At 38.7% G+C, this 22718-nt stretch overlaps 1 protein-coding gene across 2 annotated transcripts in view; it reads right to left on the reverse strand.

The window, feature by feature from the left end:
• Positions 1-16272: 16272 nt before the first annotated feature.
• KIAA0408 (KIAA0408 ortholog) overlaps positions 16273-22718 on the reverse strand; it is a 23567-nt gene continuing 17121 nt past the window's right edge. For both annotated transcript variants that reach the window (XM_007421002.3, XM_007421001.3), the window contains one exon: positions 16273-19909. In XM_007421002.3, coding sequence (XP_007421064.2) covers positions 19763-19909 — 147 coding nt within the window. In that variant the 3' untranslated portion in view covers positions 16273-19762. The remainder of the gene's footprint in view (positions 19910-22718) is intronic.

The raw sequence follows: 22718 nt of genomic DNA on the forward strand, positions 1-22718 counted from the left end.
CAAGATTATTTCTGATCAAGTAAATGAATGACAGAGGACACACGGATAAACTACTGTCCTGGCTGCTGCTGCTGCTGCTGCTGCTGCTGCTGCTGCTGCTGCTGCTGTGGAAGTTGTAGTCTCAACATATTTGGAGGATAAGCAATTGGAGAAGGTTGTATACCAGCATTTGGTTCTTGTTCCTAACAGTTCCTCAAGTCTTTTGCTTGGCTGCTTCTTCCTGAACACATGTAGATTGCATGGAGAAGTTGGATAAAGCACAAAGGGGGAAGGAAACAAAACAAAACCAAGATAGAGAGGCAGTATATCCCATATGAACAGCTTGGCTTACCCTCCTAAGGGAGGAGTGGAATGTCAATTCAAAAAAAGATTGTGGGGGAGAAAGAATGGGGCTGTGCAAATCCTTTGAAAGATGTGCTTTCTGTATCGACACAGATACAAAGGGGTGGGGTTTTGATCATGCTGTCACAACTGCCATCTTGCCTGTTTTTACCTCATCTCCACTGTGGAGACTGCTTGTTATTGTCATTAAAGCTCTTTCACTTCAAGCTGGAAGTCCTAATTTACCAGCTGTTACATGGATCCTGAGGAACCAAAGAAACATTTAATGGAACATCAAATTGAAAGTAACATCTTTGGGCAAAGAACACTTGGTTCATATTGATTAATTAGCTATGCATGTTTAATTCCAAGTCTGATAAGTGGTTATATTCTGCCAATTTAACTGAAGATATTTTAAAAATGGGAAACTTTCAAGTTTCCCTCCAACCTGGTTCTCTCGGACCAACATTTAGCAGAAGTTACACTAGGACAGATGATCCAGTTCATGATCAGCATCATACAAGGCCACTTTTAATAGACTAGACTTCCATGGCAGGAACAGAAGCAGCAGCAAAACTCCAGTTACTGCACATGGTCTATTGTTTATAAACAATTATGGCCCAGTTCAAAGTCAGTGTTTCTATACAATTATTTATTCCATTATTTTTTTTCTGCAAACCATTTTCTATAGCCCCGAAGAAAAAGTGCTGTTCAACAGTAATGAGGAATTGACCTGCTAAGAATGCATGATACATTTAAGAGAATGTTTGTTTGTTTTCTTCCCATCATGTACCGTCTACCTTTTCATGGTTTGTTGGATCTCCTGTTCTGCTTGAGATGCTAATAAAAAGAGAAACATTATTCAGCAGTTTTGGGGCATCCACCAGTATTAAACACACTTTTACACTACATTGCTATCTGTTGGAAAGATTTAAAGACTTCTTTCCCCAATGAAATCAATAGCTTTTAAATATGATTGATTTTATCAGGATTGTCCTCTTGGTTTGAATTAGATGTAGCACACACACACCAAAACACATCAGCTTCAATGCTAATGTTAAATTGATTACATGGACTTGTGCTTAAATGTAACCCATACACTTGGAATGCAATCCACCAGGGGAAAACATAGCTTACATTTTTAAGTTCATGAAGCTCTCAATAAAAATGCAATTTTATCTGTAAATTTCAGAATAGCTTTAATTTCTCCCTCTTCGCACCTTAGCCTGGTCTAGCACAGAATGGATGTTTAGTTTTGTGGAAATTCATTTGTTTATAATGAAAACAGCAGCATCAAAAAATGAGACAAAAAAAATGTCTCTTCCAAAAAATGTATCAGGTTTAATCTCCGGAAGAACACAATCAGTTTCCATATTGACTTAGAAAGCTCACGTGTGGTGTAGTTCCATGCATGTTTACTTTAAAGTAAACTTCACATAGTTCAGCTGGACTTTCAAGTAAGCATATATATGAGTCTAATGTAGTTAGACTGTTTTCTGCATTTAGAGATCCAACTTGATCCACAGCCAAGGGCATAATCAGGCCACTCTTAGCCAGCATTCTGTAGCAAGTTTGTTTATAGGAAGAATAGACTGATTTGTATGCCAAACCTTCTAAGCCTTTAGAATACTAATTTTACTCAAATAGTCTTTTTTTCCAGTCTGACCATCCTTCTAATAGAAGGTTTGGGACTTTAAACATATCCAGGGCTGAATGGAAGGATTAAATCCTGCCACTAATTCATGACTTTGAAGCTTCCTTCCTAGAAGGAACATGTCTGCTGAAGTACATCTGCTGTGGACTGTGGGGTATTCAGGATACATTCTAGTGTGCCCACTTAGATAATGCAAAAGGAGGTCCAGGAGCTAAAAGTCCCTGAGGAAATGTCAGTTGAGGAAAGCTAGGACTGGTATGCAACCTAACCTAAAGAAAAGCTCAGGTGCCATTACTGATTTTATCCTATAAGGAGCCCAAGTTCATCTTCTGCAGATTCTAAGAAAAACAGCTTGCAAACCACAGTATGATTCCGTGTATTTCTGTTACTGGCATGAAATAGTAAGGAATTCAATGCCATCTCAGATTGCCAGCTCATTTGCGCCAATAGCCATCAACTTGCATGATAAGCATGACATTACATAAACATACTCATGGCAGCACTGAAAGAAGTTTCCATGAGCAGGGTTTCCTGCTACTTCAGTGTGAAATTATCAGCATTATGTAAATATCAGCAACAGATTTTGTGTTACACACATATATGAATATGTGTACATACATAACTGAAATACTTAAAAAAAGACATATGCAATGATTGGAACTTCTGAAAGATTTATAATATCAGGATAAACGTTTGCTATAAATTTAAATTACTGAGGACTATAGTCTTCCTAAATCAGAATGCAGAACTAATTAGTAACTAGACATCTACCATGAGGTATATAAAAATATCTTTTTATATTTTTAATACAGGAAGAGCACTGTCTCAAAAATCGACTGATTATTGGAAATTTGGTTCTCTCCCGATTCAATAAATGTGAATCAAAGGTTTCAGTGCTGCCATGAGTATGTTTATGTAATGTCATGCTTATCATGCAAGTTGATGGCTATTGGCGCAAATGAGCTGGCAATCTGAGATGGCATTGAATTCCTTACTATTTCATGCCAGTAACAGAAATACACGGAATCATACTGTGGTTTGCAAGCCTCTTTTTTTGGAAAGAGGCTATGACTTCCTCTCCATATACTCTAGCTTAAATTTAATCAGCAGCAGTGAACCCATCCTCCCTCCCAAGATGGAGATAATAAGGTTGGTCTTCCTAGGTTTTCTTCCCATGTAACCATCATTCAGCACTCACAGTTCAGCATTCAATTGCATAATGACTGCACCATACTACATACATTTTTCACTCATCACAAACACTACATATATAAATAAAATATTGTTTTGGTGGGTAACTCTGCAGGTGTGTTCATTCATTTTCCTTTCTTTTGAAATGCATTGCCAAATCATCCTCCCATGATGATCTGGGTGGATATGTACATTTGATCTATGGTGCTAAAGAAGTGGAGAAGTATATTTCATACATATATGTATATAATGGAACTTGGAACCCTCCAGGATTTGGATTCAGCTTCACTAATGACAAAGAATAGGGAATTGTGGGAATTCTCCATAGCATCTAAAGGGCACCACACTGCCTGTCCCAGTCATTCCTGGGAGAGAGATAAGCTCATAGCTTTTCATGTGCTTTGAGCATGGAGTGTGTGAAAGAGCACAAGTTGGAGCAAATTATTCGGGTGTAGCTTCTATCTGCTCAATGGGTCAAAGGGCACAATTCCATCCCCTCCATCTGGGAACATATCTGCTCTCTTATTTAGGTTGGCTCGTTGGTTAGTGGGAAGTATACAGAAAGAAACAAGGAGTACATCTGGAAACTCTGTGGGTTGTCTTTCCTAGGGGCTCCACTGACACAGAATTTATTAGACAAACCAGTCTACACTTCTAATTTTTATCCTAATTTGGCATTCCCTCATCTGTTGCTGCCACTATTGAATTTTCCTTCCACAGATCCAGTGCTGGGACCACCCTTTAACTCCATATGGGATATGTCTGGCATCTGCAGGAAACCAAATGCCAACTGCAATATGTTTTTGGCAGCAGCTGAAACTTTGTCTCTTTTCTTGGCAGCCTTCCTGTACAGTCTTTCCCTTCTTCAACTGCTCAGTGCTGCCATGCCTGTGATTCTACTTTAGAGTTAATCAACATGGTCACATAGCAGAGAAGTTCTAGTCACTTGGCTTATAAAAGCTAACAACTAACATCATTTTGGGGCTGTTAGGCAACAGATCAATTGCACTGGTATACAGAACAAGGGACGTTTTAGGACTCTGCTGTCTAATAGCAGCAAGCCAGCAGCTGTATTGATAAATGTTTTTTGCTATAACATATCTATGTTTTCCCCTGTAAGTCAAAAGAATGTGGCTTCAATTAGCAAATGTGGTTCTTATATTTATGGGAATAACTCAAGCACATTCAAGCAGCAGGAATGTAGCGTGCCTCTCCCATGTTCTCTTCTGTATCCTTGCAAGGCAATGCTTGACGCTACATTTTTAGCTAGGTGATTTCAAAAACTATTTTACTTACAGTTTCCTTTCTTAAAATGCTTCTATATTTTTTAGCAACAGTTTAAGGGTATTCAGAAGTAAGCATTTTGATTTGTGCTAAACATCATAGTTAGGAATCCACATCTTTGTTTTATTTATTTTAAATATTCATATATTTATGAATTATGAATATGTTGATTCCATGTTTATTTACCATACTAAAACTTACACCCTTTGAATAACCAAACAATCCCCCCATCTCACCATATTGACAGATAAAAGGTAAACCAACAAAATGATAAAACACTTAAGCAAGCAAAATGTGTTCAGCTGGAGTCTGAAAACTGACAGTGTTGGTGGCTGGTATGTTTTCTGAGTGAGGTGTTCACAATTGATGCACGCTTAAAAAAGGCCTGGAATTGATATTTGAGTTTCCAACTTGCTAACCAACATTTTCATCTGCCTATTGGTGGCTATTCACTATCAGGTCAGACCCTGACTTCCTAAGGTGATTTTCATCTCCATAGTCCACAGCCATGTGAAATAGAGCAATAGCAATATTAAAAGCCAATTACTGCTAGTACAAACAGTGATTTGCAAGCTAGCTTCAGACTATGCATTCTTGATTTTTCAGCCCCAAATAAACTATAATTTGTATGAAGATTTTGATTTCAACATTAAAAGCAATTACAGTATGATTTGCATTAATTTGAACTGAGCTATAATGATCTAGCACCTATTTTGATATCTACAATATAAGATGAGAGTAAAATCCATTATGTCCTCCTCAAGTTCCCATAAAGGATTGGATATTCATTCCATCCATTATATTATGCACTAGATAAACATTTTACTTCAAAATTGACAAAACTGTACTGAATTAAAACTATACATTGAATAAAAAACCTGATGAGAAACTAATTAGAAACATATGACAATAACTTCTCAATGAGAACATTGTGCTTTAGGGGCATGCCATGCTCTCAACATCTGAACGATGACTGATGACTAGTGGGTGGGGTGGGAAGTGAAAGCAAGAAGATTGCCAAGGAGATAAAGCTGGAGGAAGATACTAATGTATTCGTAATGGTCAATAATTGGTAGGGTTTATTTGTTAGAAACTCTCATATCCTCTTCTTGTATGAATCATACCCAAGATGGCTAACAACAGACATAAATACAAAAAGTGCTCAAGCTATTAATACATTTTTAAAGGACAGACTAAAACATAAAATTCAAAATTATAAAATGATAAATTCTTACTTCTTCAAAAGAGCTGGTAAAATATTAGTAGGATTGTAACAACACCATAAGACAAACAGACTTACAGGCAAAAGATGGTAAAAGTCTGTTCCCAGGTAAGGAGTTTTCACTTGGCACCCAAAAGCTGTCACTGAGGGGAAAACATGAACAACTCTGAGAAGTTAATTCCACCATCTGGCAGGAGGCAGGAAAAAGTCCCTCTCTCTTGTTTCTATCAAATGTCTCAGAAAGTAACAAGAAAGCCTCACCCAAAGATCAAAGAGGATCTCTTGGTAAATATCTTATTTGACTGGAAAATCCATTAGGGCGACCTTTGAGGAACAAATTTGATCATTGTCCTAACATAGATTTCAGATTTTTTTTTTAAAGACAACTCTAATATTTTGTTAAATCCCTTTGAGTGTGTGAATTGAGAACATATGTCATGAGATAAAAGTACAGATAATAAATATTTTACAAGCACAGAAAACGTTCTACCTTAAGAAGTACAGGTGACCTTCACCCAAATATTATATACTACTAGTTGAGTAAATTCTAAGAAACAAATATCAAGTTGACAAAGCAAGGAAGCATTGTAATGAAAATAAAAGTGGCATATCAGCTGGGTTGATGATAAAAATTGTCCTAGGTCATGGTTTATTTAAATATGGCTTATTAAATAAATCACAATGACATGGATAGTACAATGTGCAAGCCAAAAAAAAAGCAAATGTGCAAGTCATCCATGGTATTTGACATAGCATACATTTTATCATAAACTGTTTGGATTCTGTTAGCAATTCGCATTTTTTAGGACAAGGATGCAGCGAACATTCACAATCAACTGTCACCATCAAGTGAGTGTGAGAAACAAAAAGCCAGTTTACTGTTACACAGAGTAAAACATGGAAAGAGAGGACTCCGATCCAGATTTGAATCCAGGAAGGATGTAAGTTTTATGAATTGGCCTTCATAGTCATGCACCTTCAGACTTCTTCAAGGAAGAATTTAGTTGGAGCTTCTTGATGACTCAATGTAACAAACTGGAACTAAATTCCTATTGTTATGGAAGACTGGTAACCATTACCAACAGTGGAAGCTGCACTTTTTTTCACTAAAATTCCAGCAATCTGTCTGGGAAACTGTTTTTTTGTTTCTCACACTGACTTGTAAGTGACAGTTGCCTGTCCATATAGTGCACTGGAAATTCTTGCTGTGGAAATTCCTGGCTACTAACAAAACCTCAACAGAAACAAGGCTATGATGGTCCTAAAGGTGACCATCAGTCTCCTAAGACCAGAAAAGGTACAGAGAATAGATTAGGACATATACACTCTCCTAAACAATAGTTTGTTTTAAACAGTTTGTTTAAGCCTCAATTGTTTGGATTCATACAACACCAAAATGAAACAAACCATGTTATAGTTTAGCACAATCTGCATAATTTTTCCACTGAGAAGTATAATCTGAGGTGATACTCTGTCTTTTACCTGAAAGCGTGTTCTTCTTTTTTTCAGCCTTGTACTCTCTAAATGCGATGGACTACAATTCCAATAATCTGCCAATCCCCACAATGATAATTGAACTGGCCAATTAGGGATAGTGGAAATTACCATCAAATTCAGCTGCAGGTTTGGAAAGATAATTACTCAGAGCTAAGAATATGCTTCATAGCAACAATGAGTTGAGAATGTAGCATCAGGCAAAAACTAAATAAGCACAATAAAGCTGTGGCCTCAGTAAAGCAAAGTTTGTCATCATTAAAGCAATAATGTTCTTTTTGCTCTTAGGGATATGCAAAACATTCTCTGCACAATCTGTGCTTGAAACTAAAACATATTTCTGGTGTTTTGAACCAAAATGGGGCTACTCTAGGCAGAAGTGGTTCATGAATGAAGAGTGGGAAAAAGCTAAGGATATTGTTGGTGGTGACTGAGGGGAGGGAGGGAAGCTACTGGGAAGACTGGATGTGGGCAGGCTAATGGGTTATGCCATGCTGAGACAAGGATGGCAGATGAGGAGAAAGAAGGAAGAGAGGGCACTAGAAGATCAGGGAAGGTAAGCTGATGGTATATGCCACTCTGGGAGCTGCTAAGGGGAGAGAGGAATGACACACACCAGACTTGCCCTCTTGTCAATCTGGATTTTATTTCTTCCAAATCCTGGAACAACCCAAAAGTTCTGGGTTTAATTTCTGCCAAACTGCAGCTGACCCAAAACAGTTTGGCAGAACTTCCAGAATGAGATGGAATGTTCCAAGTTCAAAATAAAACAATGTTTCCATTTCATGGACACCCTACTTAGAAGGTTGTAGCTAAGCAACAGCTTGGCATGACTACACGTCTCAGCCTGCCATTGTCAACACTAAGGAAAAGGAGAAGGCTGAAGACGGAAAGTCTGAGGAAAATCACTGTCATCTCTGTGTTGGTAGAACGTTTTGTAAAAGTAATAGTCAATAGAGCATTATATTATTGATACCATCCATAAATGGTATTCTTGTTTATAAGCCTAGTGTTTTAATTATTGTAGTAATAACATTGACAATATGGTTTTAGGTTGACACCTGAATGTCTTATTTGTTCCTCTGAAGATGCTGAGAAGATATGGCAGACTAGTAGATAATGTTCCATTTTTCTATTTACAAATTTACGAAGAGCTGTCGGGAAAAAAATACCCCTCCGAAGTTTTTTAAAATATGGAAATCCAAATAAAAATTAAATAAACATTATCCCCAGGAATAAATAAAAGCAAAGCCCAGCTCTGGTTTGCTTGAAAGGAAATGTCTTCACGAGATGGCAGAAAATCAGCAAAGAGGGCAAAGCCCCATTCCCCCCTATTTTCTTATTCACTCACCCAACCAGTCAGTATTAGCCATTTCGAAGATTGCTTCCAATAAAACCAAACTCTTTTGTAGTTTAATTAGGCCATGATATGTTGTACCTTTGCAGATCCTGAGCTCCTGGTAAAAAAAAAAAAAAGTCTGTGCAGCATGATTCAAATCCTCCCAAAGGTCATTAATACGATTGCAACTGTTACCTTCATTGCCACTGTTATTACATTTCTTTATTCCTTTGTTCTTTCAGCAAAAGGCTGGGCTCCTTAACCAAATGTGCATTTACAGCTTCATGCAGAGTTACATAATTGGAATGGGAAAGCTTTTAGGACAGTAGTACATGCCATAAATAGTCTTATATTTAAAAAGGAAGCACACTAATTGAATGACTCCCGATCAGTCCCATCAGTCTGACTCTCAAGCAGCTCCAGGATATGAGACAAACCCAATTTGGTTTGAAAAGAGTTTTCTTCCTATCAGGGTCTCAATTTGTTTTCAGCTGAAAACACAGAACTTAGGGCTGTGTTCACCCAACACACTTTACTAGAGCAAATGAAAACTCTGCAGAAGCATTCACACATCATGCTCAGTTCAGTTAAGGTTAACCATAGTGAACTTTGTTAGCATTTTGTGTGGCTTACCAGGTTGTGTAAACCCAGTTTGTTTGGAATGTTCAGGGCTCAATACATCCTGCAAAACCAGAAAAGGGGTTAATCCTGTAGGCAGCCTAAGCATGCTGCATGAGTGCCACCTCATTCTGAGTCACGGTAGCACAAGGCAGTCCAGCTCACTGATTTAGGTGTGCCAGCTGAGGTTCAGTCATCTGGTTGTAAAGCTCAGATGAAATGTTACCAAATGCATTCTGGCTCTTGCTTTCAAGTAGTGTTGACTTTTTAATGTCCACCTCCCTTCCCTTTTTTCTGTCAGTAAGTCAATCTTGTCTGAGGAGCCTGTCCTGACATCAGTGCTTGAGTACATGAGGACACAAACTCTTTCGTACAAGGTTTCTCTTCACTTGCATATGAAACACAGGTTCAACACGCACTCTTAGCATGTCAGTTCTGCCCTGGCCTGGGCCCCTCTTTTGGCTTTTCCTCTTCCAAAGGCCTGCAAGCACAGTCCTCTCCTAACACACCACTTGTGTGAAGTTAAGAGGAAAACGTGACTCAACTTGCATTCTGATCCAGCTTACCCAGATACAAATCTTTGCTGGTGAAGGCTGCTCAATGCATTGCATGCTTTGTGTACAAAAGTCCTAACTTTAATTATCCCACTAGGGCTGGGGAAATCCTCTGTTTGTTACCCTGGACCTGCAGCCAGTCAATAAAACTGAGGGGGGTGAATCAACAGTCTGACTCAGAGAAAGACCTTTCTTGTTCCACAAGTCCCATCAGCAGCACCTCTAGATCTCTTAATAAATCAAGGATGCCTTGTAATTGCAATCTATTATTCTTAATGTTCTGTTAGTCTGAACCAGCATGAGGTTGCTTGGGGAAGAATGTCCACTTTGATTGTTCACAAGTTTCCTGTGTTCTCTTCAAGATTGCTTCTCATTTATTTTCTCCATTGCTCCTGGAACCATGCCAGCAGGTGACTCGGGGGAATCCATGGGAATTTCTTCTTTCAGACCATTGCATCCACATCTTCTACAAATACATTGGACTTTTTAGAGAAAGAGGTTTTATCTTGATGGCATTTTAAGTTTTTCTTGCAGTGTTTTCGTCTGTGAATTTAACTGCTATTCTATCACTCTCCCTCGGCTATTGAAACCCAAACATTAGAGGCAGGACACCCTCCCTCTTCGCTGGCCAATGGGAAGTACCCTTGTTTGCCAATTCTTCTCCACCATCAATCACAGGATGGAGGCAGGGAATTGGAATTGGTTCCTAGTATGGGATCAAATTGCAACGCTTGAATTCTAAAGATAATGAATAACTGATGTAATCAGCTGGTGAGAGGAGCCTCCAATTAAGCAAAAGCTAAATGATAAATAGCTTGGAGTGATTATCAAAGTAAAGAAAGCATCCAGTAGGGCTGGGGAGCATAGCTGTGCAAGATCTGTAGGCCAGGTTAATATGGCCTCCATGAGCAGTCAGAGCACCATTAAGTAAAGCTGAAGAAAGTCAGAGAGTAGAAATACTGTTAAATGTTTAACACCTACTCTACCAGATTTAATAGCACTGTCTCTCTTGCCTTGTACTTAGAAATCTTCTAAGGTTAACAGGCAAACATTGGCTCTCAAACAATTCATTATTATACCTTTCTGCACTAGGAAAAGATATTTTTCTTCTTTCAGACCATTTCATCCACATGTTCTACCAGTATGTTCAACTTTTTAGAAAAAGAGGTTTTATCTTGATGGCATGAAGATCAAAATCTTAAGATTTTCTTGAAGTGCTTTTGTCTGTGCTGAATTTAACTGCTATTTTTAATGGATTGTTTAATTGTTTTATTATTTGATTTGATATGAAGATTTTATTAGTGTTTCTCTTGTACGTTGCCCTGAGAGCTTTTAGCTATAGGTCAAATGATCTATTTTTAAAAGTGGTAGTACTTTTTTATGACTTGCACCCATGCCTGTGCTTGATGCTGGGGGCAGGGAGGGGGTTTACCATTTCCAGGAAACACATTGCAATAAAACAAAGTTGCTTTCCCTTGTTATCTGCAACCAGACCAAGTTATCTTGATTCTTTCAAAAGTGAAAGGATGGGAGATTGGGGAAGCAAAGTTCTCTAGTTCTACATTACCACCACAAACAACTCCCCCCACCTCTCTCTAGCAGGCATTATTAATAGAAGTACAATCACCAGGACAAAACAGATTTTTTAAGTTTGCTTTTTGGAGGGGAGGGGCAGATGGAGGGATAATTTAAACTGCTGCCTCCCACTTCCTTCTACAGCATTTTAGAATCAGGGCTTTTATAGGGTGTCTGTAGCAGAACCATTCTTCATTCAGAAAGGCTGCCATCGCAGTTAGTTTGGCTCTCATTCCAATCATTCCCCTGGTCCACAGATCAGCATGCATTGCCAACTCCCAGCTGACAGGAGACTCCTGTTCCTTTAGCAGAGTAACTGTCACCGTCACTAAAAGCTTTTATTGGTCAAAGGATTAGACTACAGAGATGGTGGCATGCTCACCTCTGCCCGAGTCAGAGGGGGAGCAATTCGACTTGCTCTCTGTCTTTCATTTTACTGCTTTGGATCCAGAGATGCAGCCAAGTAAATTAAGTCCCAGGGGGGTTTGTTGGCTTGTTTCATTGATATCCCATCATTTCCCCAAGATCTCAGAACAGTTTTAATGAAGGTTTCTTTAGCCCACTATCTTTAAGATTGTTAAGGCTGAAAGAGTATGATTGTGCTAAAGTCACACACTGAACTTTATGCCCAGGTGGGGACTTGATCCAGGGTATCCCCACTCCAATCCAAAGCCTTAGCCACTAGACTACATTGTTTCCACTGTTGTTGGCTTGTTCCTTTGTCATTTGGCCTCTGATGTCAGTGGAATGGTTAGATTATCTGTCTTCAGAGGAGGAGGCCCATTTCTTCTCTGGCTGTGTGACTGCTCTGAACCTGCACATGTGTGCACACCCACACATTCACTTATCCACAACAAAAACACATTGAATGGGCTTGCAGCTGGTTTAAAACAACTATGCAAAAATGCTGTTTTTCTCTGTATTTATTTTGGCAATTTCAATGCAATTTAGTGCAATCTATTCCTGAAACCAAACCAAACACTTCCATAGAATAGAGAAACAAAATAATTTTTACAACCAATCTTTTCTAAATGATGTAGATGGACAATATATGCCTGAATATACTGATCATAAATATATTTGTGATATGAAAGAAGTTCTAGAAATGTGTATTGTATTCCTACCAGCTGGCTGCTGCTTGGCTCTCCCCTACTGATTTATATTCATTTATTCAGCTTCAGATAATGATAGCATTATAAAAGTTTTTTCTCCTCAAACAGCAGACAATTACAGGCTCCATAAAGAGGTGGGAAAAAGGTTAACAATAGATTGGACAAATTCTGTTTTCTGTTCTACAGTGGGAACAAATGCAGTTTCCCTTTGCATCTCCTTCTGAAGTCACTGCTCATTTTTAAAAAGAGGCTCGGAAAAGTGCCTGAAGGAGGCACCCACCTCAGGCCTTCACCAAAGGCCCTGTATAAATTCAGCAGTCACAGATAAGAGGACTGGTCCTCCTGTGAACTGCTAACAGTTTAAAGAATAGGAAGAAGGTGGTAGAAATAAATAGTTTTCAAAACGGAGAGATGTGCACAGTCCTCCCACCCATAAGAGCTATGCTGGTACTTTTAACATGTTTACAAGTGTGACTTGTAGCTACAGATGATGGATGAGGTAGTGTGATGGAATGTCTAGCACAGGGTTCCTCAACCTCTGGTTGGAGAATTCTGGGAGTTGAAGTCCACCCATCTTAAAGTTGCTGAGGTTGAGGAACCCTGGTCTAGCAGACTCTGAGAAAAGAAAGAAGGAAACAGTACTGTTACAGAAGAGAACTTAGCCCAGGTGAGAAGGGAAGTGTGGTAAAGACACTCACAGCAACTCTGGCTGACTTTTGCTAGGTGTAAGTTGAGCAGGAGAATGGCTTTGACAGTCCTTCAAGATTCAGTTCCATACTGGCAATAAAGAACTTTCCAGAAGTCAAAGAGGTTCTTGTTTCTTGAATTTGCCAGCCTCGCAGGGCTTGAAAGTTTGCCAACTTTGCTGATGATTCCTAATTATTAAAAGCAGTTAAAAAAGGGGGGGGGGATTGAAAAGATCAAAATAGCTCTCCAAGCTAGCCGAATGGGGTTTAAAGTGGCAAATTGAATGAAAGCAAGTACGCAGTGATTAGAACAACAGCAGTGATTCTCCTAATGGGATCTGAGATGGCAGTGAAGTTGCTGTAAAGAAAGGGTACATTCCATGCTAAGCATTGTTTAGAATGAAAACCACATTGCCACTGTATTAATGGTCTTCTATAAATCTATGGTGTGATAATAGTTGGAATATTTTGTACAGTTCTGATCATCACACATTTTAAAGCAAATCCTAGAACTGGCAAAATGGCAAAAACATGTTAACCAAAAGGCTGGAAAAGGTCTGCACCAAGGAAAGATAACATTTGGGGTTTTTAGCTTAGGAAGAATTGGTTAAATAAAATCATGCTTAATATAAAAAAGGGAAGATAAAATTATTTTCCTCTGCCTAGAATTAGAACTCCACTCTTATAATTAGTAATCCATTTAAACTAAATGGAAAGGATCAATTAAAACAAGTACTTCTTTATACAATATGTTGTTAAAGTATGGAATATCCAGCCACCACATACAGATATAGAGGTAACCCTCCTGATAGCCCTTAGTTTAATTGCTTTAGAAGGAGACAATAAATCTACGGTAGACTATCAGCAGCTACTGTACTCAAGAAGTATATTGCTTCTTGATTCACAAACTGTATTCTTAAATGCATTGCTGTTGACCCAGTGTGGAAGAGGACTGCTGCCATCATACCCCTCTCATTAGCTTCTTGGCCCCTATGAGATTGGTTTTTGGTCTGATCCAAGAGGAACAGACTTAAGCTCTCATAAGTCTCAAAGGCTATCCAGCTTTAGTTCTAGATGTAAAGGAACACTGGCATCAAATTATAATAGTACTAGCTTCATACTGTTGTCCAAAATATATTTTATGCACAAGAATGGAAACATTGGTTCCAGGTAGCCAATAGTGAGAATATGAATCATAGCACAACCCAAGACCAGAGTCAAGAGGAAGCACTGAACCACTTCCACTAAGAAGAGGATGTGGTGCAATGGCAGAGCATATTCATAAAGTCCTAGATTCAGTCTCAGGTATCCCCAGTTAAAAACATCTTAGAGAACTTCTTTTCCAGAATTGGCATAACTGAACTCAAGGGACCAAATATGGCTTCACTTGGGAAAAAAACAGCCTGCAAAAAATCAAAGAACCAGTCCATGGAATTGCAGCAGAAGCTGAAGCTAGAATCTAAGTGAAGGCACATGTTTGAAAAAGACTGGGGAGGTGCTGTGAAGCAGAGTAAGTTTTAGAATAATGAAAAAAGGCAGGTCTTTATGTCAGGCTTCAGCCTAGCATTTGTTTTTATTGCTAAGTTTTAGTTCTGGAACTATGAATGGATGGAAGAAGTTGTCAACAGCGCAAAGCATGCAGAACCAATTATTTTCCCCCCTCTGCTGTATATTTCATATTTTATTGCAGAAATTACAGGTGAGTCTGAGCTGTGTTAGTAGTTTTCTATTTCAACTCAGAGAAGGTGACAATATCTGAAAAACTATGTAAGGGAACATGAAGGAGCCATTGCACACAAAGCTTAGCTAAGTGTTTTGTTAGAGAACACTCAAGATGGACAGTTTTTAAAGGGATTGATGACCCATCAATCATGCAAGCTATACCTTGGCAAAATTTCAAGTCACTCTTCCAAAACAGAAATATGATAGAACATTTCAACAGAACAAATGGAAATGTGTAACTGTGGATAAAATATTGTTTTTCCATTGTGCCTTTTGTTTTTTAGTTTTGTAAAGAAAGAAGGAAGGAACTGGTGGAAGGACGTAACACTGTCTTAAATTTCTTCTCTGTTATTTTCCAAATTTGGTCTTGGGAATAAATTTTTACCATGCAATATTAATTAGTTGTCATCCTTTGGTAATTTGTCTTTGTCTTCTGCTGGGCTGGCATGAAAATGAGCTGTTGCATTTGTGGGACCGCCTGCTACAGAAGAAATTTTAAACACATTTTGTAAAATACTTACAGAACAAGGAGTAATGCTCCATGTTGCTACAAACAACCCAGGACTTCAGCAGATTTTATATATTCCATACCAAAATGCAGACCTGTTCTAATAAACCAGAATAACAACTACCAGATCATTATAGGTGGAACAACAGAGAGGTATTTAACCATGTAAGGAGAAATGGGCAGCCATTTGGTTAAGACTTAACAGTAAGATCCCTGTCTTCGTACACAGACCTTTGTTTTCCAAGATACTATTAACTGAAGGTAGTTAGAGCACAAACCTCAGTTTGATGACACCCCAGGATACAGTAGAGGCATGGGTATTAGGTAAAAGGTCCCACCGTCCTATAGAAGTTAATTTGTAGGTAACAGGTGACCTGCCACAGCTCCTGGAGTAATAAAAATCCCCATCTTTCCTTTCCACACAATAGAAAAACAAAAACAACTCTTCCTAGTACTTTGCCACTGGCACTACACAGACGCACACAAGCATTCCCAGTGTATGTGTCTGAACAATGCCTTCTCTTTCTAAGCTTCTGTTACCTCTGATATCGGAAGAAGAGTGTGGCCGTATTTTTGCAACAAAGGATTTTTCATAAAAGTTCTAGTTACGGCTACACATACGATTATCTCTATATGTCAGTGTGTGTGGGGGACAGTAATAGAAACCAAAGACTGGGAGATTCAGTGAAGCAGGAATTCACAACTTATATAAGTAGAGAAAATCAGGCCAGGCTGTTTTTAACAGGGATCCTGAAACTGACTAGAAGAATTCAGATTGGGTTTACTGATAAGGCTGCAGGTAATTCCTACCTAATATAAATAGGTTGCTAAGTAAGGGCTTACTTGTACCCAGAAGCCAGAAAATGTGGAGAAGCAAGAATAATGCCAACAAAGACATAGACTACCCACAGCTCTCAACACTAAAAATAAAATAAGGTAAAATAAAATCCAGTTTTGCTCTGGTTTTAGACAAATCATAATGGAGTCAGATAAACAAGAAGTCAGATTTTATTTCTAAACAAGTCAGTGTGATATTGATGGGCAAATCCCAAATTAGATTCAGCTAGCTTCCATATGTTTGGCAAATGAGCAGAGTGAGTTTGCTTATTTGCAATAAAGACAACAGTTGTAGCTACTATCCCCAACAACAGTTGTGGATGCCCAGATTTGTGAGAGTTGTTCTAGGCTCTGAAAATAATTTCATCTTTTATTATTCAGGATTTAACAATGGAATGTGTATGTGAGGAAAATTCCAAGGTGAATTTCTGTCACTTTCTAAAGCTGCTAATTTGCAGGATGGTTTTAAAAATTATCTGAATGAAAACACACAAATATATTTCTATGCAGAGCAGTTACGTAATTAAAAAAAATAACATTGGGATTATACGAATTGGCAGAAATCTGCATCCTTAGAATCTCAGCTTTCCCCAGAAGGAAAACCCACTTGTGCATCTAATCACTGTAGACTGCACAAACAGACTTGGAATTGATGGACAATACCTTGCAAAATGTCCAAAGCTTTGGGGGGAAGAAAGAAGTGATGAACAGTTTTGCAGTGTTTTCTCTTTGTCACTCACCATGAATAGCAATATAATAAAATACGGGAATATGGAAATGAACCATTGACACAGGGTTGCACACCAGGTACAACATAAGGATTGCTGTGAACAGGTTCTATAAAATTAACTACTGCATTATACATATCAACCAATTCTGAGTCTTCTGAGAAGGCCAAGGCAATACAATTGCTGTCTGATAAATACAACAGTTTTCCCCAGAGTAACATAATTACTTCACAAAAAACAATTGAAGGTTCTCTCTTTCTCTGTAATCTAAATGACAGACAGGTAAGTCAAGGATGGCATGGCCTGAAATGCTACTTATTTTGATGTGAGGTAAAGAATGAGAGATTAGAAACCAAGCTGATATAACAAAATTACCTCTTTGTTCTCGCTCAGTCAGGTAATTGCCATTCATGGTTGGAAGAGGGATGAACATTCATAAAGAGGAGAAATTTTTTTAATGACTTTCAGTAAGGCAGCTCTGTAGAATCGATATTTCATTCAGACTGTTGGTAAGAGAAATAAACCAGGCTACATACATAGCATATTAACAGCCAACAACACAGAGATAGATTAAGGGAAGTACATGCCTGTAATGGCATTTGTCTAGGATTTCTGGCACCACAGCAATACTATCTTGATGCAATATTTATGCACTCTGTCAGGCTTCAGCCAGAAAACAAGCAGATTCATAACTGACAGCCATTTGTGTCAGTCAAGGGAGAAGAGTGCACGGAGTTACCTTGGCTATCTGAAGTTCAGTAAAATAAAGCCTTCCTTGAGTCAAACTTGACTCCTGTAGCTATATGGGCATGACCCTTTAGTTTGCTTGGAAAACAATACAGAAGGGGTTTGCCATTGATTTGTTCTAATATGGTGACTCTGGACTTCTCAGTAATCTATACCTCTGGGATTTCTGGTGATCTCCCATCCAAGTACTCACCAGGGCTGAGTCTATTTAGCTTTTTCCAGATCAGCCACGGTGAGCTGGTCACTGTCATCTCTGCTGAGCACAAATCTCAAAAAAGTAGTTTCATGCCAAACAGCCATAGTGTTCTTATCTATCTCCCTCCATGCAAAACTAACTAGTTTAACTTTGCTTTGCTGAAGGCCTGAGTCTCTAAGTGAAGGCTAGATAATCAAAAGAGAAAGTAATTGAATCAACTCCATATGAAGAAGTCCTGATCCAGGAAAATCTTAATGTTAATTCTGTACATGACTTCACTACTCCTTTAAAACGTATCAGGTGTCAGCCATACAAGGTAGACTAGACTATGAAACCAATGCCATAGAGATCAGGACTACTTTTATTGTAACAGCTAGAGTAACGGATTCTTGCAAATCTGAATGTGCTTCCCCCCTCCCTCACTTTATCTTCATGTGAACTAAGAAGGGGCCTGCCTGAAACGCTTTCTCAAATTAGTTTCTTGGAATGGGCTCAAGCCCCACTTATCTGACCATTGCCTTGGTAGAGGCTTTTCCTCCTGTCCTTCAAGGCTATTCCCTATGTCCTCACCTTAAGACAAATAGAGAAAAATAGGCTAATAGGTGGAATTTCAAACTACATGAGTCATCATGTGATCACAGCATCCACTTGTAAAGTTTATCTTCACGCCATTAATTTATCTTTTTGAATGTCTAGACATTGTTACAATGAACGCTCATCTATTCCTGGGTGCAGCTGGCAAAGCGGTCGCATCGGGACGTGGGATAAGTTGATCTGCGCCTCTTGATAAGTTTAGCTTTGCTCTGAGATGCTGAGTAGACATCTGTCTCCTTCCTTCCCCAGGCCCAACCCATACTGCTGATCAAATAAACTTAACATGGCTGTCAAGGGCTACTGCATATTATCTCCAAGTCCAAAAACAGACTACCTGAAATACTAGCTGCTAGGGATGGAAAGAAGAGGGCTTTCAACGTCATATCTCACTTCAGAGACTCTCAACTGCTTGTGCTTGGGCCCTGGGAGATGTAGAATGTAGGACTAGATAGGCTTTTGGCATGATCCAGCAAGGCTCTTCTTATGTTGTTGTCTGAGTTTAGTTTCTGAGAAATATAACACTGAATGAAATAAGAGAATTATTCCTTTTTAGAAACAGCTAAATAGAAAAGCTAATGCAGTTATAAATAGATGATTTGAACTGGAAAAAAAGATACGTAAAACTTTAGATTGTGCATTGGGACGTTTCAAAAATGGGAGATTAAAAGGGAAACATGAAGCACGAATGAAGAACCAGTCCATTCAGCTTCTATGACATCACTGCAATAACTTTCCATCTGCTAGCATGCATTTTTTAAAAAATGTGTAAGTTAGGTTTGTTATATTAAATACTAGGCATGTAAAGCCTATAAAAGACATACAGAATGTAAGTATTGGCAGGGGTGTATGTATGTATGTATATTCATATATTCAAACCTTGAAACAAATCTCAAACATTGGGAACTGCATGGATATATGTAGGTATGGCAATAATCTCTTCTACTTACACACGAAATGCACTTGCTATTTCAACACATGCACCTAAAATGACATGATCATGCACACAGCATTTTTTCCTACCCTTTGTGGGGAAAGTCAGAATATACAGCACTAAAGTTAAATTAAAAACAGATTAAGGAGATGAATAGTGGCATGAGGTTCAAAGAAAAATTACTATGAGCTAAAATATATATAAATATATACACATACACATTCAAGGAAAGGGGAATCCTTATCTAATTGATATAACACTGAAGACAGTAAGAATGATTAAAGAATCCAAAGAGTTTCTTCAGCAAGTCAAAAATATGGTTATTATTGGCCAATGTAGAGTTGCATAGAACTAGTTCTGGTTGGGAACATGGAAAAGAGTGTTTTAAAAAACATGGCACTTTCACATCATTCCTGAATCCACACAGAGGTTCAGACCCACTGAAACGCTCAAGCAAGTTCATTCAAAAGTGTTCTTCTCACGGCAGGTGGTGCTGACGGAGACCTGGAGGCCCATCTGGAAGGTAAGCGTCTGTTTGCTGGGCGAGCTGGCCGAGAGAATCCCTTCCCACTTGACTGCTTGGCCGTCACAGAGACCTACAACACAAATGCTTGGGTTAGGAAAGCTGAACAAAACCCTTCAAAAACATCCTAAGAATCTGAAGAGAATGGCATCGTGAATGTGGTCAGCTTTACAACAGGTGGCCTCAAGCTATTAAAAGATCTGGCGAATGCATTATTTATTTACCATTTACATAGTAATGTACAGATGTAATGGCCAAAAAACTCTTGCACATGTCAAAGAAATATGTGGCATGTAAGTAAGACACAAAATGCCCAAGAGGCTTTAATTTAGAATGGAGGCACATTACCCTCTCTGTGCACAGCCACTGCTGGAAAGAGTTGATACTTATCGAAGTGGGCGCACAGTGAATAGGCCATTTGATGACTCTGTTAAGCATGCAAGTCCACTGTCAGCATGTACTCAGGGTCTTAAGTGCGTAAAAACAAACCTTATTGCATCCTGCTGAAAAAGAAGATAAGTGAGTGAAAGATTAAATGGCAACGTGTCTGCACAAGACCAAATAGGGTCTTCGAGGGCTTCCTAAAATTGCTTTTGCTATATTTAAGCACTTTATGGATAAAAAGTCATGACAAGGTATGCATGTGCGCATACACTTACAGCCCTCTCCATACATACAAGCAGAGAGACTGAGTTTTAGCTTGGCAGTTTGTAATCTCCCCTCAGATGGCATCAATTCAAATTATGCCAAAAAAAAAAAAGCCTACATCTGGCTTTACTTGGGGTTAAATCTGTATGCTATATGGAAATGTACATAATTCTAGCTCAATTTTAATTTAAAAGATCTGCCTCAGTTAAGAAAGTTAATTACTATGTATGTATTCTTAATCTATTCCTCTCTTCTTCCCAAGGAAAAAAAATGCATGAGGTAGAATTTAGTGCAGATAAAAGAATTACACAGACCTAACTAAGTAACAGTTCCTCCTGTTCAACATTGGGTCATCTTAAAAAGCTAAGCAGAATCAGCTCTGGTTAGTACTTGGATGGGAGACCACTAAAGAATACCAGGATTGTAAGCTAGACTGGGAAGTTGCAAACCACTTCCTCATGCTGTTGCTAAGATGTCACCAGAAGTCCAGCTTAGTTTGATGGAGATTTTTTTTTTTAAGTATTACACTCAACTATTGCTTCTCTTTGTTTCCAGAATAATGTTTCAAGCCGAAAAAGAATCAATAGAGTCCATTAAACATCACTGTTTAGTTCAGCCTTTACTTTTTTTCTGGCTAAAGGGCAGGGTTGGCTCAAGAGCATATGGTGCCCCTAGGTCACACTGATTGATGGGGCCACCTCCCACAGATTTGCATTTTTAGAATAATTTGGAAGGACAGGCAGCACTGATGCTCCCTAAGTTTTAGCACCCAAGGTCAGTGTCTACTCAGCCTCAGTCTAAAGCTGGCCCTGCTAATAGGTTTATGTACTGAACATGCTGCTAATCCAGGAAGATTGTACATATTTTCTTGAAGGTTCCAGATATATATCAATGACAAGCTAGTCTTGGCATCACTAAATAACTGCGTATGTATTACAAATGTAATTCACAATCAGTTAAGAGATGTTTGTGTTTCTCCCCATCTGTATCATCACCACCACCACCACCATCACCATCATCTTACAGAATAAGACAAAACTAGTATTTTCAACAGAACTGAGCTGGCAGCTCCCTACCACAGAGGATCACATTCAGCTCTGGAGCTTAGCTTCTGGACAGCTTATATATCAGCAGCTTGACATAGTAAAGTAAATCAAGAGCACCTATCCATGTAACCAGAGCATCTTGTATCTTTTACACAAAACCCCTTTTTCTTAGGCTGAAGACATTAAAAAAAAGACCTACAAATACTATATTCTTCATTATATTATGTACCCTAGTTATACTAAAGTGGTCATCTGGAAGTATTAGTGTCACTGGTCCTTTTTTGTCCTGTTTCTCAAGAGAAAACCGTAAAACCATACCATCTCATTTTCTAACAATTCAATGATATTGATACAAAAGAAAAATGATGCTATAGGAATTTATAACAGCATAGATAAGATTAATCCTGGCCTTAATCAAGATCATGTAACCCTCTTGGAGTAACAGGGTAAATTTTATAGTTAAAATAAAATTTTAAAAACCCCTAACTACTATTTTTTCAGTTGTAAACCAGCATGAAAAAGGGAGCAAGAACCTGGCTTTTGCTTAAGTTCCAAACAGTTGTATTTATCAGCTGTGGAGGAGCCAGTGAGAATAACTAGAACAGCATGCAATAGCTTGTTGCTTGTGCCCTGAAGAATTCTGGCTTTGTTCTGTGCATACTCTTTGCTTGCTGCCTAGATCCTCAACCAGAAGCACCAAAGATGCAGTTATATAGACCTAACTATATAAGAAGTACCAAAGATGGAGGCTTCATCTGACTTGCCTTCATCCCTTCTGTGACCCTCAGAGCTTATTTTTCTGCATTTGGGGGAGTTTGGGAGAGTTTTAAGGGGAAATTTTGAGTGCTATAGTCTTGCAGTTGTTTAAGGGACACATTCCTTCCCTCATAAAGCCATGAAGCCTGCTCCCAAAGAGAACCTGCCCCGCCCCCCTTTTAGAGCAACCAAAGCAGAAGAAATTGCACACCTACACTTTAGGTGTAGAAGATAATTCAAACAAGCCCAAAGAGTTGATTGTGCATCAAATACTTCTCAACTTTGTTCAGTTTAGGCATTCAGCTCTTTGGAAGTGGTGGTTCTGCCCCAAGAGGCTCAGTTTGCTCTGTTTCATATAAGCAAAAACCTCTGGGTTTATGCAGAGTTGTGTTTTAGCAGACACTTGTGCAACAGTTCTTTCAACTTCTGCAC

Source organism: Python bivittatus, unplaced genomic scaffold (assembly GCF_059951505.1).
Source record: "Python bivittatus isolate LINGU-HERP-01145 unplaced genomic scaffold, Pbiv_v1 ctg000020_np1212, whole genome shotgun sequence".
Classification (NCBI taxonomy): domain Eukaryota; kingdom Metazoa; phylum Chordata; class Lepidosauria; order Squamata; family Pythonidae; genus Python; species Python bivittatus.